This window comes from Gymnoscopelus microlampas (assembly GCF_963454915.1).
Source record: "Gymnoscopelus microlampas genome assembly, chromosome: 23".
NCBI classification, from domain to species: Eukaryota; Metazoa; Chordata; class Actinopteri; order Myctophiformes; family Myctophidae; genus Gymnoscopelus; species Gymnoscopelus microlampas.
Genome location: NC_139960.1, coordinates 18,484,475 through 18,504,003, shown reverse-complemented (window position 1 = coordinate 18,504,003; position 19,529 = coordinate 18,484,475). Strand labels below are relative to the sequence as shown.

The 19,529-nt window shown below is 41.1% G+C and overlaps 1 protein-coding gene across 1 annotated transcript in view; it reads left to right on the top strand.

Annotated features, from left to right (window-relative positions):
* Positions 1–19,318, top strand: part of slc2a13a (solute carrier family 2 member 13a) — a gene marked incomplete at its 5' end in the record, with an annotated part of 72,546 nt that extends 53,228 nt beyond the window's left edge. Inside the window, 4 exons of the mRNA XM_084050354.1 lie at positions 6,316–6,441; positions 8,998–9,116; positions 9,541–9,693; positions 18,883–19,318. Coding sequence (XP_083906480.1) covers positions 6,316–6,441; positions 8,998–9,116; positions 9,541–9,693; positions 18,883–19,109 — 625 coding nt within the window. The 3' untranslated portion in view covers positions 19,110–19,318. The remainder of the gene's footprint in view (positions 1–6,315; positions 6,442–8,997; positions 9,117–9,540; positions 9,694–18,882) is intronic.
* Positions 19,319–19,529: the final 211 nt, after the last annotated feature.

Sequence of the window (19,529 nt, the reverse complement as noted above, 5' to 3'; positions counted from 1 at the left end):
CAAATAGTCCTTGGGCCAGACGAGATATCACTACCAAAAAGTTGGCAAAACCTTACCTATACTAAATTGTTTTTTGGGCCAATATAAGTAAATAAAAATATGATAGACTTTCCATAGGAGCAGCTTTTTATATTTTTTGACATGTTGTTATTTTTCTCTATAGGCGGATTTTCATTCATAGCCAACAACATATTAAAAGTTATATAACACACTTTTTGGACATCACACTGCTCCTTTTTTTTTATAAATTAAACAAACCTGTGTCCAATTAAAGTAGTTGATGAAGTGGGTGTGGCCTATTTGGTGGTGGAGCAGTTTTTTCAGGAATCAAAGCTGAAGTAGTAGAGGCCCTAGGAGGGGTCCACGCGCGACTGCTTATTTTTTTTTCTAGTTTTGATTTTTGGCATCCATAGGACCTCTAATATTGGGATTTTGATGATCCCAAGAAAAAAAGTGGTCCCAAGTGTGTTTTTTTCAATGTTTTATTAACCCTATGAGACCTGCGGGATGGCTGGCTGGAACGCCGGCGAGACTGTCTTTCGGAGACTGTGGAACACTCAAATTTAGACGTAGCCCAAAGATAGAGATACCATTTGATTCCAGACAACCTCAGGTTTCCAATGGGACCAACCTTGTCATGCTACCTTGTCGGGAAGGGGGCTAAATACCTAATGATTCAAAGTTAAGACAACATTTTGGCGAGGGAAAAACGACCATCACCATTTTCCAAATGGTCCCTTGAGCTGTCACCTCAATATATGTGAATGAAAATGGGTTACATGGATACCTACAAGCCTCTCCTGTACAGACATGCCAAATGTATGCCTATCTCATGCAGTTCTGGGCAAGAACCATGCAGTGTTTTGCATGCAGTACAAATATGTAATTTCTGCCTATTGTAAAAAGGAGACCACTTCTAGGAGAGGAGACTGCATCTATAGCTGTATGAGACCACTGTACTGTATCTAGAAACCACTGTACTGTATCTAGACCACCCCACTGTATCTATTGCTATATGAGACCACTTTAATGTATCTAGAGACCACTGTATTGTATATATACCACCGCACTGTATCTATTGCTATATGAGACCACTTTACTGTATCTAGAGACCACTGTATTGTATATATACCACTGTACTGCATCTATTGCTACATGAGACCACTGTACTGCATATATGAGACCACTGTATTGCATCTAGACCAGGGGTTCTCAACCTTTTCAGGCCGCGACCCCCAAAATAATGATATTATTTCCCGCGACCCCCCGCGTGCACGCGCGCGGTCCCGTTCGCGTGCGCGAAGGTTAATTTAATTACAATAGGTTATTTGATAATTGTTTATTATCAAAACATTTTTGCAAAAAGTGGGTAAATTGAGTAAATTAACTGATAAAACATGAATTAATGATAACATAAAAAAATATTTTGTTAAAAAAAAAAAAAACCTTTTTTTTTTTTTTTTCAAATTCACCAAAAAATCTGGTGACCCCCCCAAATTATTTGGCGACCCCCCTGGGGGTCGCGACCCCCAGGTTGAGAACCACTGATCTAGACCACTGTGCTGCATCTATATCCTACTGTACTGAATCTATAAACCACTGTGCTGCATCTATATCCCACTGTACTGAATCTATAAACCACTGTGCTGCATCCAATCCCACTGTACTGAATCTATAAACTACTGTACTGCATGTATAGACCATTGTACTGCATTTATAGACCACATACATTGACCACTGTACTGTATCTATAGACCACTATACTGCATCTCAACTCAACACAGCTTTAAACATGTATATATAAAGCACATTTAACATGACTATGTCGCCACAAAGGCTCGGTAGATGCAGTACAGTGATCTACAGATGCAGTAGAGTGATCTACAGATGCAGTAGAGTGATCTACAGATGCAGTAGAGTGGTCTACAGATGCAGTAGAGTGGTCTACAGATGCAGTAGAGTGGTCTACAGATGCAGTAGAGGGGTCTACAGATGCACTAGAGTGGTCTACAGATGCAGTAGAGGGGTCTACAGATGCACTACAGTGGTCTACATATGCAGTAGAGTGGTCTACAGATGCAGTAGAGGGGTCTACAGATGCAGTAGAGTGGTCTACAGATGCACTACAGTGGTCTACAGATGCAGTAGAGTGGTCTACAGATGCAGTAGAGGTGTCTACAGATGCAGTAGAGCGGTCTACAGATGCAGTAGAGGGGTCTACAGATGCAGTAGAGTGGTCTACAGATGCACTACAGTGGTCTACAGATGCACTACAGTGGTCTACAGATGCAGTATAGGGGTCTACAGATGCAGTAGAGGGGTCTACAGATGCAGTATAGGGGTCTACAGATGCAGTAGAGGGGTCTACAGATGCAGTATAGGGGTCTACAGATGCAGTAGAGGGGTCTACAGATGCAGTATAGTGGTCTACAGATGCAGTAGAGTGGTCTACAGATGCACTAGAGTGGTCTACAGATGCACTAGAGTGGTCTACAGATGCAGTAGAGGGGTCTACAGATGCAGTATCAGTGTCCAGAGATGTCTACAGATCAAGACAGTAGTCTACAGACATACTAGAGGGGTCTACAGATCACGACAGGGGTCTACAGATGCACTACATGGTCTACACAGATGCACTACAGTGGTCTATCGATACAGTACAGCAGTCTATAGATACAGTAGCTAGTCTATAGATGCAGTACAGTGGTCTTTAGATGCAGTACAATGGTCTATATATGCAGTACAGTGGTTTATAGATTCAGTACAGTGGGATATAGATGCAGCACAGTGGTCTAGATGCAATACAGTGGTCTCATATAGCTATAGATGCAGTACAGTGGTATATATACACAATACAGTGGTCTCTAGATACAGTAAAGTGGTCTCAGATAGCAATAGATACAGTGTGGTGGTCTGCACTAGAGTGATCTACAGATGCAGTAGAGGGGTCTACAGATGCACTACAGTGGTCTACAGATGCAGTAGAGTGGTCTACAGATGCAGTAGAGTGGTCTACAGATGCAGTAGAGGGGTCTACAGATGCACTACAGTGGTCTACAGATGCAGTAGAGGGGTCTACAGATGCACTACATTGGTCTACAGATGCAGTAGAGTGGTCTACAGATGCAGTAGAGGGGTCTACAGATGCAGTAGAGTGGTCTACAGATGCACTAGAGTGGTCTACAGATGCAGTAGAGTGGTCTACAGATGCAGTAGAGTGGTCTACAGATGCAGTAGAGTGGTCTACAGATGCACTACAGTGGTCTACAGATGCAGTAGAGTGGTCTACAGACCACTTCCAATATATTCAGTACAGTACAGTGGTTTTTAGATACAGTACAGTGGTCTCATACAGCTATAGATGCAGTCTCCTCTCCTAGAAGTGGTCTCCTTTTTACAATAGGCAGAACTGACATATTTGTACTGAATGCAAAACACTGCATGGTTCTTGCCCAGAACTGCATGACCATCTTGGATGGCATCTTGAAAATTATGCCTTTCTGCTAAGTATATTTTCCTGGATATTTGGGATGTTCTCAAGCATGCCTAAAGGTACCAGAATCAATTGAAACCCCTTTTGAATCAATGTTTAGGGAGGTTTAGTGGTACTCTTTCTTATATGCCTATTGACCGGTCTATTTCTCATAAAAAGTGCTTGTTTAAGATAAGGCTGAAAATTACCACCCCAGAATGAAATACTATGGGTAAATTATACATTTCCTGAATCCTTAGGGTCATGTCAGTATTCCAGTTGTTGTGTTTTGTGTCTCTGATGTTTCTTGATGCCACAGAACTAAAAGAAAATATATGGTTTAGGCGGAAATTGTGAGAAAAAAAAGGTTATTAAAGGTTTGAAGAGCTCCAGTGACCACTGTACTTATCATACATAGTCACCAAAGGGCTCGAATGAAAGCTCAAAGTGTCCCCTTAAAAATGATACCAAACATAAAATATAAAACATTGTAATATGCCCTGAACGTGAGCCAATACCAAGATATGCACATGTGTCTAAAATGCCATTTTTCAATGGGGGGTGGTAACTTTAGCAGCTGATAACCCCAATTTAGCTGGGCCTCAGGAAGGTCTATCATACAAAAATAATATCTAGGGATGTATAGGAATAAAAAAATCCCAACTAGAATTTGCCATCCCAGGTGGTAGCGATATGTGAGATTTTGGGGTTTGGCCCAAGGACTAAAAGAGATATGGTGTAGACAGAAACAAGCAGTCCAAGTACAGAGACAATCCAGGTCCAGTTTACCAAGTCTAGAGGGTTCACGTAAGTGGTTAAAGGCTTTACAGTATATGGGATCTATAGAGCACTGTAAATATCCCCTTTTTTCACCTTTTTTCATTTCCTATATTTATATATATATATATATATTATTTCAAACGATAAAAAAAAGTTTTAACAAATAAAAAAATCATCAATTAAAAACATTTCCAACAGTTTCCAATCTTTGGAACAGTTTCCAAAGTATTTCATAAATATATATTTTTCTTTTTTTTAAATAAATGAAAAAAGGTTTAAGACATAGTGAAAATAGCAGATCTACAAGCTCACAACGCGGCGCGAAGTGACGCGTTGTGAGCTTGTAGATCGGCTATTTTCACTAGTTTGGGTCCCGGGCAAACATGTCATTTCTCTTTTGGGTCTCAAGCTAAAACGTTTGGGAACCAGTGATCTAGTGGATTCCAGAGTGTTCATTTAACTTTCAGAGCTTAGATGTGATTGTGTATAATGCCACACAGGGTTTGTCGTTTTGTGAACCACGTTACGCAGCGTAGAAAAACATGGACCTTGTGACGTGAAATCAAACGACAACAATTCTCACTAGTGGAGATTGCGTGTGGGAGCCCAGGCTCTGCTAATGCAACCGCATTTGACATGGGGTTTGTTTGTCTAGTTATTTGTTTTTCACTTTTCTTTTCAAAGCTCTCTTTTCTCTGAGGCTCGGGTATCACTCTCATTCAATTTACTGCAACGACTGCTTCCATTATCAAGATAGAGACAAGAGAGAGAGAGAGACAAAAGAGAAGAGAGAGAGAGAGAGAGAGAGAAAAAAGAGAGTATTGCAGGGAAAGAGTAATGAAATAATAAATAGGTGCAATTACTATACTGTGGTTGCAGGCAACCACACTAATGAGAGCCCGGAAGAGTGAAAGGAGAGAGTGATGACATGACATTAACTGGCTCTCGCTTTGACACACACACACACACACACACACACACACACACACACACACACACACACACACACACACACACACACACACACACAGGTTTGAGATTAGTGCATATGCCACAATATAATTAGATCAATCCCTTACCATAACAGCAATTAGAGCGCTCAGTCGTTCTCAGTGGAACATCCTATGTCCATAATGTCACTGGTTGTATGAACATCCTATATCCATAATATCACTGGTTGCGGGTCCATTTGGTCCCATTTGTACATTTTCAGAGTTAAGTTCACACTGACAATTGTATGTGAACCTATTTAACAAACCTAACACCTATACCTTGAACCTACCTTGAGAAAATGTCCTTAGTTTTAGTCTTTGTCAATATTTCATACTAATATTTTCCCTCATTTTCAAGGATCTTTAAAAATAGCGAAAATAGCAGAACTACACGTGTCTCAATGTAAACTAGCAAACCCACTTTGACACCAAATTTAGATTTAGTTTTAGTCATAGTCTTTTCAATATTTTAGTCATCTGGAATTTTTTAGTTTTTGTCTAGTTTTAGTTGACTAAATATCATAAGATTATAGTCGACTAAATCTACAGTTGATTTAGTCGACTTAAATGTATGATGGCGGTGCCTTGATGCCGTCATAATGGCTGATTTTACACTTGGTTGAATGCTGAAAATAGCCGATCTACAAGCTCACAACGCGCTGCGACACGTTGTGAGCTTGTAGATCGGCTATTTTCAGAGCGCAGCACCCGAGCGCAACCAAACATATAATGACTTGTCTTTTAGTTCTACTGGATCTCTTCTCCACTAGTCCCTCACTAACATTTTAGTCTAGTTTTTATTTGATGACGAAATTGTCAATATATTTAGTCTTAGTTTTAGTCATCATAGCTTAGTTTTGATTTAGTATTTATTTAGTTTTGGTCAGTGAAAAAAGGTAGTCGACAAACGTTTTTCGTCATAGTTTTAGTCGACAAAATCAACACTGATCAAAACTCAACTGAAATTGAAAACAAAAAGTCTAAATGAAAAAAAGGAAGAAAGTGCTTGTTGTAAATATACTTGACATTTGGGTGGAAACGTAACAGAGGGTTGTTGGTGTTTGCTGGCAGGCTGTGTGAACCATGCATGCTGGACCCAGGGTGTGGCCTCTGTTACCGGGACAACGGATCGGCGCTGATCGCCTCCTCCTGTGTACCAGTTAGCAGAGCTTCCACCGAACATGCCGAGTGGGGCAGGTGAGTCACAGGATGTGTGTGTGTGTGTGTGGGAGCAATTGAATTGAATTAAAACAAGAGGCGGAGAGGTTTAGAAGTATGTCGATGAGTTTATCTAAAGGAAATTCAGTGCACTAACTGGCAGTGGTGTAAAGTAACTAAGTACATTTACTCAAGTCTTGTACAATTTTTGTTACTTTTACTTTACTAAAGTATTTCCAATTTTCGGTACTTTTACTTCTACTCTGCCAGGCAATACTTGCTTGAAAAGTGTGTTACCATGGCAATACTGCTGGCAATAATGACGGCCATGGCATCAGCCACCTGCGTCATCAAACGCACCCACAATGGAGGTGTCAATTGGACGTGTCAAAACCTTCAAAATCACGGCTGGGTTCTATAAGTAACCTCAATTTATTCCTTGGTGTGTGTCAGTGACGCTCTGCTTATAGCATCTATACCAGTTCTGTCAGGACAACTCATAAATGGATAAAGACAACTCATGAAGGATAATATATATTTATTGAATATAAAATGAGCAATATATTCATTATGGTTTTGGCGATGAATTGGATCTGCTTTTAGGTACTCTGATAAAGCGCATCTCCCAACCATAGGGACTCAGAATACCCGGTACATAAACAGCAGATCCAAAACAACAGGTGGTAGCATGGGGTGGTGGAGGGTGAGCAGCAATTTTTAGTGCAGTGTGTGTGTGTGTGTGCAGCAAAAGCAAGCAGGATGAGAAGTGCAAACTTCCAGCTTAGACCCGGAACCCATCTGTGTGTCATTTTTAGATTTCTTTGGGCTATTCAAAAAATAGCAGATCTATAAGCTCATAGCGCGGCACCGAGTGCCGCGCTACGAGCTTGCAGATCTGCTATTTTTGGAAAATAATCATGAAAATGTGTGCAAATCTTTGAATATACATTATTAACTCCAATCTTTGAATCTGGGGGGTCCCTGGAACAAAATATTTTGAGATGGGGGCCCGCAGCCAAATACATGGCATTTTGGGGTTCATGAAAAAAGTTTGAGAACCACTGATATTATAGCAACATAGTTTTTTTTCAAAGAACTGTTAGTATTCAGAAGACATTTGTAAAAATCCCCAGAAGCAAAGATTTGAGTTAAAAATGTTCACTTTAAAAATAATACATATTCAAAAGATTTGCACAAATCTTCACGATTTTTCAAAAATTGCAGATCTACAAGCTCATAGTCCAAAGAAATCTTAAAATGACAGTATGCGTTCCCGGTCTTAAATGGGTTAAATAGACGGTCTGAGAATGAAATGAGTGTGAGTGGATGTGTGGATGTGTACGTGTTCTCTGACAGAACTTGCTCTGCGCATGTCTGTGACAGACACACTCATTGGTTCTCAAACATTTTCATGTCAAGGACCCTCAAATTGATATGCATTTTCGAATAGCCCTAAAATAAAATAGAGCTTAAAGGGGAATTTTGGACCACGGTTTTCTTAATCTCAAGATTTCAATCTCGTCTAGCGAGACATCCGTTTTTTTTATTTCTTTCTTTTTCGGTTGCATAGTGTTTTGTCACTATGAACGTCAGATGTCACCAAAAACGAACCAAAAAAAAGCTATTAAAATACGCGATCTAACGCAAGGCCTTTTGACGCACGTTTTAAGCTGTGGCGGACCCGTGATGGAGTTATGAAAACGTTCTACTGTACCATTCATCCTAAGATATCAGAACATCATAGAAAAGGTAAGAAAACCGTGGTCCAAAATTCTCCTTTAAGTGTAGTAATGTAGGGTTAAACGGGTGTTCCTCGTTTTGCTGAAGACCACCTGGAACCCCCTGAAGGACCCCTGGGGGTCCCCAGACCCCACTTTGAGAACCAGGGATCTATACGAAAACAATTGGCCGTGTTCTGGGGAGGGAAGCTGAGTGGGGAGGGTGATTGAACGGGAGGAGTTGGATGTCCTCCTGGTGGGGGCTCCACACTGCTGGGTGAGCCAGTACAGTGCAATACCAGTGAGAACATATAAATGTGTGGAATTAATTGGCATAATGACTAAATTTGGAGGGAAAAGTGGTAAAAAAAAATAATTGGCTACTCTGAATAAAAATAAATTAAACATAAACTAATTAGGGGTGCCCTTTGTATCCACTATCAGTGTGCCAAGAGGCCATCAGGCTTTTTTATTTTAATTGTTTTTATTTATCTAACCTTTATTCGGCAAGGCAAGATTAAGAACAACTTATTATTTACCTGAAGCTTGGTAAAATGCAAGGCCTGTTGAGGGAGAGGGGAAAGGGGGCTAAAATAAATCAACAATCAGGTTAAAACCACCAAACAACACAATATAAAAACACCACAATATAGTAATCTACAGAACACAGTTGTTTTGTATGCACAAGTGCATATAAAACGCATCACTGCAGAGCTGAATAGACAACAATAAATCAGCAAGAATGTCCGTAACAGAGACTTAAAAAACGTAGAAATGAAAGTGTCCAGTTAAAAAAAGAAAGTAGGTAATTCCAGTCTCTGGCTGCAGCAGATTGAAACGGCGACAAATGAAATGTGAATGTTCCTCTCTTCCCCAGATGTTCCAACTCCAGCCAAGGCAGAGACAGAACCTACTGGGCCTATAACTACTGTCCCACCTCGTACTCCTGGCTGGTTCTGCTGGGCCTGGTGTTGTACTTGGCTGCCTTCGCACCAGGTATCCTTGTCTGTAAATGGATGTGCTTCAACTCATCCTGTTATTGACTGCGTCTGTATTTCGGTCTCCACTGTAGACTAGGATCAATTCACTGGTTAATTTGGAGTACAAACCAGGCTTTCCACAGAGCTACTTTGGAGAGCCTGGAACGCAAGGTTATCTCCTTTCCTTTTGCCTGACTTATATTCTGTTCTCTACAATGGTGTCGCTTACCAGCGAGAACTGACTTTCTGTTGTTAGCTTTTATTTACTTTACAGCAAGCGACACCGTGCATATAAATTGAGCTTTTCTCTCTCTCAATACCTCTCTCTCTCTATCCTCCCTTTCACTCCCTCTCTGTGTCTCTCTCTGTGTGTCTCTCTCTCTCTCTCTCTCTCTCTCTCTCTCTCTCTCTCTCTCTCTCTCTCTGTCTCTCTCACCCAGGTATGGGGCCCATGCCATGGACCATTAACTCAGAGATCTACCCACTGTGGGCCAGGAGTACAGGAAACGCCTGTTCTGCTGGGGTCAACTGGACGTTCAACGTACTGGTGTCACTCACATTCCTCCACATGGCCCAGTATCTCACCTACTACGGTAGGGCCTCAGTATCTCACCTACTACGGTAGGGCCTCAGTATCTCACCTACTACGGTAGGGCTTCAGTATGTCAACTACCATGTTAGGGCTTCAGTATCTCACCTACTACGGTAGGGCTTTAGTATGTCACTGCTATGTCATCTACGGCATGGAAATGTTTGGAGACTACCGGCGCTGGTTGGTTGTTAGATGCTATGGTTTCCTAAATGATACCTTTTTAGCACTTTTCTTTGGTGAATGATTTTGTTATGAACAGTTCTGCTTGCATTTCTGTATGTGTTGAGTGACACTGAAGTGTTTCAAAGGTTGCAAGGATTCTTTTTCTTTCTGATTCTGAGTATGCTTAGCAGTTTCATGGCAATCCAATCCCATTGCATTTTGAGATATATATGCACTGCGTGCAAGTGGACATTTGGCCTGAGGGTGGCGTTAAAGAAAAGGCCATGGGGTCACCACATTCAGTACAGGGTCATACTCTACTGAGCATAACGATGCACAGAAAGGTCTATGACAATCCAGACAGTTATTTTCTAGATTGGCTAATTTCTCATCAGGGGTCACCACAGCGAATCATCTGTTTCCATCTGTTTCTGTTTGTTTTTTTTCATCTTCCTCTGTCACTCCAGCCACCTGCATGTGCTCTCTCACCGCATCCTTAAACCTGCTCTTTGGTCTTCCTCTTCTCCTCTTGCTTGGCAGATCCATCTGGCGGCCCTCTAACCTTTATTCGGCAAGGCAAGAATAAGAACAAATTCTTATTTACCTGAAGCTTGGCAAAATGCAAGGCCTGTTGAGGGATGTGTGCATGTGCCCGGGGGCCACATGCGGCCCCCACCTTCACTCAATGCGGCCCGCAGGTTAATATCGGAATACTGATATATTATTGATTTCGGCTGTTACAATTCCTAACATGACCCGCTTTAATTACTTTAGTCTATATTAGTAGCTTAATGACTAGTGTTAAAATTCTATTGTCTTTTTTCATGTCCAATGTATTTGTATTTAAGTTCATAAAGTTAACATAAGTATAACTAAATGCATTTGAAATTAAATAAAAATTTTACTTTTCAGTATTCCAATTGAAAAATAGCAAATAAATAATAATTCAAAAGTAGCAAAAATAGCAGATCTACAAGCTCAAAGCACGTCGCCCTCTGGAGTGAGTGTGGCAATATAGTGGCCCTCTACATAATCGAAGTTGTACACCCCTACTTTAGATAGTTGACCCCAGGTATTTAAACTCCTTCACCTTCGCCACCTCTACTCCTTGCATTCCACTGTCCTCCCTCTCATTCACGTAAAGTGCATACCTTATATTCTGTCTTACTCCTGCTCACTTTCATGCCTGTTGAATGGAACAAGCAACCGACCCAACAGACTACTTATTGCACCACTATAAAACCAGGGGTGGCCTGTTAGCCAACTGCGGTGCAAAGCGTATAATATAATCGCTATATTCTAGTCAGAGTTCTGCTCTGACTTTCGTTATGCATGTATTCCCTGAGCTGCACTCGCTTTACTGCAGTGTTGATTTTGTCGACTAAAACTATGACGAAAAATGTTTGTCGACTACCATTTTGCACTGATCAAAACGAAATAAAAACGAAATAAAAACGTAGCTACAATGATTAAAACTAGGACTAAATATATTGACAATTTTGTCAACAAATAAAAACTAGACTAAAATGTTAGTGAGGGACTAGTGGAGAAGAGATCAAGTCATTTTGTGTTTGGTTGCGCTCGGGTGTTGCGCTCTGAAAATAGCAGATCTACAAGCTGTGAGCTTGTAGTTCGGCTATTTTCAGCATGCAACCAAGTGTAAAATCAGCCATTACGACGCCATCAAGGCACCGCCAAAATACATTTTAGTCAACTAAATCAACTGTAGATTTAGTCGACTAAGATCTTATGATATTTAGTCAACTAAAACTAGACAAAAACTAAAACATTTCAGATGACTAAAATATGACTAAAACTAAATGGAATTTTATTCAAAGGACTATGACTAAAACTAAATCTAAATTTGCTGTCAAAATCAACACTGCTTTCCTGCCAAAAAAAATAATCTTTAAAGAGAACAATATCAAACTGATGGAGAGAAGGACCATGATTTGGATAGAGCTGAGAGCATACAGAACTAACAGAGAGAAAAGGACAGAGAGAGAGAGAGAGAGAGAGAGAGAGAGAGAGAAGGAAGGAGAAAAAGATGGGGAGATTTAGAGAAGAAACACAGACATTTTCGAACAGACTCAAATTCCTAATCCATAATAACACCTTTGAAATGAGTTGCTTTTTATACAGCTTTGTAATGTCTCAAATGTGAAAAATATTTTCAAGCAGAATTTACTGAGGCACCGATTATGACAAAAGTTGTGAGAATATTTTGAGAGGAAATAGAATGAGCCTTTTGTCCCTGAAAGAGTTAGAGTAACTGTGTGTGTTAGAGATCTGGTTGCTCACCTGGTAGAGCGTGTGCTTTTATCTAAGAATGAATTCTTCTGACCCAAGATCCTTTGCTCTATGTCACAGTTTCTCAACCAGTGGCCCACGGACCAGGTGGTCCATGGGATTTCTTTTTTTTTATGTTTAAATATTGTACCTTTGCTACATTTATTAAAACATGCTTAAATAATATTTCATAAGTCCATCAATTTCAACAAGCATTTTGAACTAATAGGCGTAGTGTGAGGAAAACAATCTTAAAAGGAAATGATGACTGTTAAGGGCTTGATGTACTTACTGGCACACAGTGTCCACACTCAAAATAGCAGCTCTACAAGCTTACAATGTATTGCAGAATGACATGTTGTGAGTGTGTAGATCAGCAATTTTCGGTCATGTTAAACATTAATTTAAAAATGTTAATACAATTTAAATGACTGTTACAACTTCTTATACAGAAACAGATATCTCCATTTATGGCAGGGGTGATGCAACTGTGATGAAGTAGAGGGCCACTATATTTCCACACTCACTCCAGAGGGCCACATTGCATATTGTCGGGCCATTCTATGTCACACAAAAGCAGCAAAAATAGCCGATCTACAAGCTCAAAACGCGTCGCAGTGCGACACGTTTTGAGCTTGTAGATCTGCTATTTTTGCTATTTTTTAATTGAGATCCTGATTTCTTTTGTTGCTATTTTTTAATTGGAATCCTGAAAAGTAACATTTTTATTAAATTTCAAATGCATTTTGTTATACTTATGTTAACTTTATGAACTTAAATACAAAGGACATAAAAAAGACGATAGAATTTTTATACTAGTCATAAAGCTACTAATATAGACTGAAGTAATTAAAGCGGGTCATGTTTGCATGTTTGGAATTGTAACAGCTGACATCAATAATATATCATTATTCCGATATTAACCCACGGGCTATTAACCCTCATCGCATGTGGCCCCCGGGCCGACCAGTTGCCCATGTATGATTTATGGGCACAAAAGAGACACAGACAGACGGGTACATCAAGCACTCTGACAAAGCCCCCAACTCTATGACTCCATGAGTATTGTTGGAAATATGGTCCAGAGCTCAAAGGAGGTTGAGAACCACTGATGTATCTCATCCCCCCTCTCTCTGTCACTGTCAAATCAAGCTGAAAATGCCTATATGGTCCACATATGGATTATTATAACCTATATGGATATAATGTCTTCCATATTGACCATCCGTCATGATGACGCACTGCAATTCTGTTTGGTGTAACCTCTGCAACGTGTGGGTTAGAATGCACAAAGAACTCAATAACAATGTTTTCCAACTTGAGGGATTCATAGCAAAGTGAAACAGACAAGCAAGGACATGGGTTTGTGTGATTTTTCAGACGTCTGTCTGGGTGCCTCCACCAGCTATTGTGATGAAAATAGCAATGGACGACGAGCAGTGGTGGAAAGTAACTAAGTACAGTACATTTACTTAAGTACTGTACTTAGGTTTATTGTCACATCACAGGTTTACAAGGTAAAAAAGTGGGTGAAATTTGTTTTTGTACATCGTTCCCATCGCAACGTTATTTCCATAGAAAGAAGAGGGGGGAGGAAGAAGAGGGGTGGGGGGACAAGTGGGAAGGAGATCAAACAAGAGAACAACAAAAAGGCCAAACAAGTTATCTACATATTTACAATAGTACCTGAGATAAAAATGACTAAGGTGCCTGAGCATAGCAGCAACGTATGTATACTGTGCACGATATACTTATGGACGTTAAGGTGCTTAGAGAAAGATAAAAAAAGCACAATAAAAAGACGAAAAAAGACAGTGCGTTATACATGGGATTAAGGTGCAAAAAAGTCAGTGCGTGTCGACCGCATAATCCACCTAAAGTGGACTGACCCTGGTATAATCTGCAAGTAGCTCCATGAGGGAGAGCAACAAAGAAAGTCACTTGTACCTGGTGTAGTCCACAGGTATGTCCAAGGAGGAGCTAAGTCCAAGTCATTTGTCCCTGGTATAATCCACAGGTGTGTTCAAGAAGAGCCAAAAAAGGTCTGCGACCAGCTGGACAGTACCGCCGCCCTATTGTCAGGCTGCTGAACAAGGCTCATGGGGTGAGGATGCAATGTCCTACTCCGAACTTCATCAGGCGGCGGAGCCAGTACAGTCGCTGCTGAGCCTTCTTCGTCACGTGTGTGGTGTGTGACTCCCATTTGAGGTCCTCCTCGACGTGTACTCCGAGGAACTTGAACTCGCTGACCCTTTCCACTACAGCACCATCGATGAGGATGGGTGCATGAACATAGATTGAGAATACAAGTGTGGTTGTAATATTTTATCTTGGCGTTCAGGCTCTGCTATATTTTCTCCATGCTCAGCACAATTAGACCACCATTATTAACCATTAAGAGCAGGGAGATAGATATGTAATAACAACCCCCCATGGGGAACAAACCAATAGCAGAACCCACTGGTGGTGATGGGGTGGTGGTGGGAGGAAACAGCCACATGACAACAACCATAACACACAAGCGGAAGGAACGCAAACTTTAGGTGAGCTAAAATAACCCGCCCGATTGAACGTCTGATCGCCACGTCAGTGAATGACGTATGGATCTTGCATGACGCTGTATACAGCCACATAGTAATGAGCATACATGTAACCTCTCGAGTGTATGCTGCCTGAACTAACTCGCAGGCTACGTATACTATTTTGACGCATTGTAACTCACACCCTGCAGTGTTTTCCCTACAGTATTTTGTACTGTATGTATTTACAAACTGCACTGCTGCTAAATCACCAGTGCTGCTGCTATGGAAACTTGCCAAACCAATGTATGCGAACAGAGATAATTGGAACACCAGCTATATACATGTATCACCATTTACTGTTCTGCTATTGGTGGTTCAAAAGCACATCTTTATTAATGAACACGTGCTCTGTGATGCTGCTGGTCAAACATTGCTCGTGCTGTGCAGGGACTTTGCATCAGAACTGTTGCAAACACTACTCCATGCAACGACGGTTTTGGGGGAAAGAAAATGCTGTCACAAAGTGGACTGGAGAGGTGAAGCTAAACAGCTAAAAGGCACTCCCTTCCTGGTCCTATGGTTCATTTAACTCTCCCTCATATGCTAATTTCATAGAATATAGAATTACATAAATGATATCAACAGACCCCCCTCTCAGCAAATGTCCGTATGACAGAGCCTATTCCTCCAGAATCACAGAGAAATGTAATGGTGCCAACAGGCTTTAAGCTGTAAATATTATTTGTACTTAGTTAGCTTCTATTTTCCCTTGATTGAAATTGTTATTATTATTATTATTATTATTATTATATTAGTGGGTGGGTGGGTTGGTGGGTATGGTTAATCCAACCCGATCTCACACAACTTAGTATACATTGCACAGAGTGTCATTCCGTGCATAGACAACTGGAAAATCTGTGCATAGCTGCCTCGCATCTCCCCCATTGACTAAACCATTTCGGAGGTGCGCAGTCTCAAGAGAACTGGAGCCACGTTGAGGGACCACCGAGTGAGCTAAAGCGAACGAGTTGCCGTCCCGAACGTTGCGACGTTCGCTTGAGCGTACTCAGCGCCGTTTGAGTTATGTACCGACACAGAATCGTAAATTTTGTTGCGGGGACTGCTCTGCTTCCGCGTTGCAACCGGTTACGCCCACTGTGGGACTCGCCGTACATATGCACAGAATTTTGTTTTTTTTAGGCGACTATGCACAAAATGACGTGCACTGGGTCCGTGCAATGTATACTGTGGCTTCACCCAGCTGATTGGTCAGACTTGAGCCAAGGGGGGGGGGGGGGGGGGGCGTTAGGGGTTAAGTGTCTTGCTCAGGGATATCTCGACACAATGCCGGGGCCTGGAATCAAACATGGGACCTACTGTTTCCCAGGTACTGTGCCCATTCAGCTATAGTATGGAAGCCCCCAAAAATTGGCCTTTCACATTGCATGGAATTCTCGTAAAGTGCCGGGTGACAAAACACACATGAACGTCAGAAAACAATAACTACCGGGTCACCAGTGGGGTTTCAATATATGCTTTAGACTCGACGTGAGTCACAGGATTGTTGTGATGGCTGATCGATAGAGCCAGGGGTGGCAAATGTCCCTCTATCTCTCTCTCTCTCTCTCTCTCTCCCTCTCCCTTTCACTTCTCCATCAATCTGCCTCAACAGCATGTGTTCTGCCAAGACAGGAAGTGACCTTTCGCGAATGCGTTGGCATTCAGTCCCTTACGCCTGTGTTAATGCTTCTGTCTGCTTATTCATTCATCCTTTGTTTAAACAGAAAGAACACACAGAGCCTGTCTTTCTTCTTTATCACCAAGAAGTTCAAGATCAACAAAAAATATGATAACATCAAGGCATTAGACTTGTAGAAATTGTAGAACTGTGTTAAGAATGTTTCGTTTTGCGTTATATGTATTCATATTGTGAGCGATTGAACCATAGATCCTAGACCTTCTCCATGAACAGGAGTGTAATAGAGCTTCACAGCGATCCATGTCCACCAGGCAGGTCATCTAGTGCATGGGTTTCAAAGTCCCAACACCTATCCTGACATAGTGTCCATGTTGATTTTGACAGCAGATTTTGGTTTAGTTATAGTCTTTTGAATACAATTATATTTCGTTTTAGTCTAACTTTAGTGGACTAAATACCATAAGATTATAGTCGACTAAAGCTACAGTCTTTTTCAGAGCGCAACACCCGAGCGCAACCAAACATAAAATGTATTTTAGTTCTACTGGATCTCTTCTCCACTAGTCCCTCCCTAACATTTTAGTCTAGTTTTTATTTGTTGACAAAATTGTCAAAATATTTAGTCTAAGTTTTAGTCATCATAGCTTAGTTTTTAGTTAGTTTTCATCAGTGAAAAAAGGTAGTCGACCAACATTTTTCGTCATAGTTTTAGTCGACAAACAACACTGACATGTTCAAGTATGGGAACAAGTATACTATATTCTGTGTATACAATGAATAATAAAACATAAAAAATACAATCACGCAGTTATGATGTTTCGGTATAAACGTTATAAACCTGTTTAACCAGCCAGTTGAAGAAATCACAGATTGAGGCTTTAACGTTTGTTTTTTTATGAAATATATGAGACCATTGGGGTTTTATGGAAGGTGCTTCCGGACATATTCTACTTTGACCAATTCAAATACACTTTAATCTTAAAATAAAGTCTCTATGTTTAGTGTAGGGCTTGACTTTACCAGCTACATGGTGCAGAGCAGAAGTGTTAAAGTCACAGGCCAAGAGAAAGACATGTTGTCCTACATATATGGCATTGGTTCTCAAAGTGGGGTCCGGGTACCTCCCGGGGTCCTTCAGGGAGTTCCAGGGGGTCCCCAGCTAAATGATAGATCTTAGGAACCAAATGGACCCTTATGGGTCTGTAATTCAGAGAGTGGACAAACTCATTTCTCTCAGCATTTCTGCTTTTCATTCGTGATCAAGACAGTGAACAGAGAACGGTGTAAAATCATGACATTCCTGGAGGTGTAGTTAGAAATGTTTTGTGTGTTGTTCTTGCATAGATTTAATTCAAAATGTTCACTTCACTTAAGCACACACTGACTGCTTATAGTGACTTTATAATCACGCTATACTGCAATATAACATTCATTATGTAATGCATTATACAATTATTATAATGTATTGCAACTAATACACTGTGATCCTTGAAAAAATAATGATGTGAGTGCCCAGCAATTAATTATTAATTAATACTTTGACCTTATGTCATTTTAAAATATTGTTATTTTTAACATGATTAACTTAGTCTTCAATATCACAATCCAAATCACATCCGTGATGCTAACTACTGTTATGGAGCACCGATCAACGTTTTGGTGAGCAGGCATGTTATGGAGAATGGAGATGCAGGGTGTCAGATCTAACAAAGACAGCAAAGTGGTTTATAATTATGGAATTAAAATTCACTCCTCACTCGTGCTGATTAACAGGGCTCTGTGGGCAGACATGCCGTTTCACTGGAACCATCTCTAAATGCACAGTGGCCTCTCAAGAGACAGACTGTTGGCTCACATCATTTTCACATGCTTCCATCTAACAGTTATTAGTTATTTCATTATGTTAAAATTTGATGTAATGTAATGTTGCATCAAGGAGTCCCGTAAGTCCATGCATGAGTCCATGCAATAAATGACACGTTTAAAAGTGAAGGTCTCCCAATTCATTAGAAGGACAAGATCAGACACCAGAACCATGGACATGTGTTTTCAATGAGTCTTACATGGTTAACAGTTTGAAGTTGAATGGAGGCGAGCATGTCTGATCAAATGAATACAAAATATCCAAATATTGATTCAAGCAACTTAAAAACTGTCTGGGGTGCACACAAATGTCTGAGTAGACGTGAAAATGACCCCAGAAGTGTTTTCAAGTGAAATTCCTCTTTTACCTGGGACCTTTTATTAGGTCCGCTCTTTTTTTCCTTTTACACCAAATCTCTTTGCCGAAAATAGGCAGTCTTCCTTCTAACAACGTGTTAACGTTGTGACATGTTATGAGATGGAAGATCGGCTATTTTTAGTGAATGTTCGCCACAGCATAGGGTCATTAGGATTCGTGTGGTTAATGTGCGTGCATGTAGAGGGCATGTGTCTGTGACTTTGTGGGGGGGGTCTGTGAATCCTTTTGGGGGGTCCTTGTTACGGTCTGTTAACAACGTCCTATGTCCTCTCCCAGGGGCGTTCTTCCTGTACTCCAGCCTGGCTCTGCTGGGATTCTTCTTCATCTACGGCTGTCTGCCCGAGACCAAGGGCCGGCGCCTGGAGGAGATCGAAGCGCTATTCGAGGGCCGCCTCTGCTCCTGCGGGGCCACCGAGTCCGACGAGGGACGGCAGGTGGAATATATCCGGGTCAAAGGCTCGAACTATCACCTGTCAGACAATGACGCATCTGACGTGGAGTAAAGGTGATGTTTTAGAGCAGGGGTATTCAACCTTTTCAGGCCAAGGACCCCCTAGCTGAGAGAGAGATAAAGCAGGGACCCCCTCTATATTGTATAAAATTGTGTTTCAGATTCAAGTTTTTTTTTTACTTAGTCTGGCCTTTTTTCCCTTTACACCTATAGCCTCTTTGCCAATAATAGCCGGGAATAAAAAGGGATGCTAGGGCTCAAGTGGTTAAGGTAAAAAAAAAAGAAATATCGCACAAAGATTTGGCGGACCCCCTGTAGTAACTGTGAGGACCCCCAGGGGTCCTGCACCCCCTGTTGAAGACCCCTGTTTTAGGGAATTTTCTCCAAACGGGGGGGGGGGGGGGGGGGGGTAATGTTCTTGTGTGATGACAACAAGCCAACAAACAAATCTGGAATAGAGCTCAACACTGAG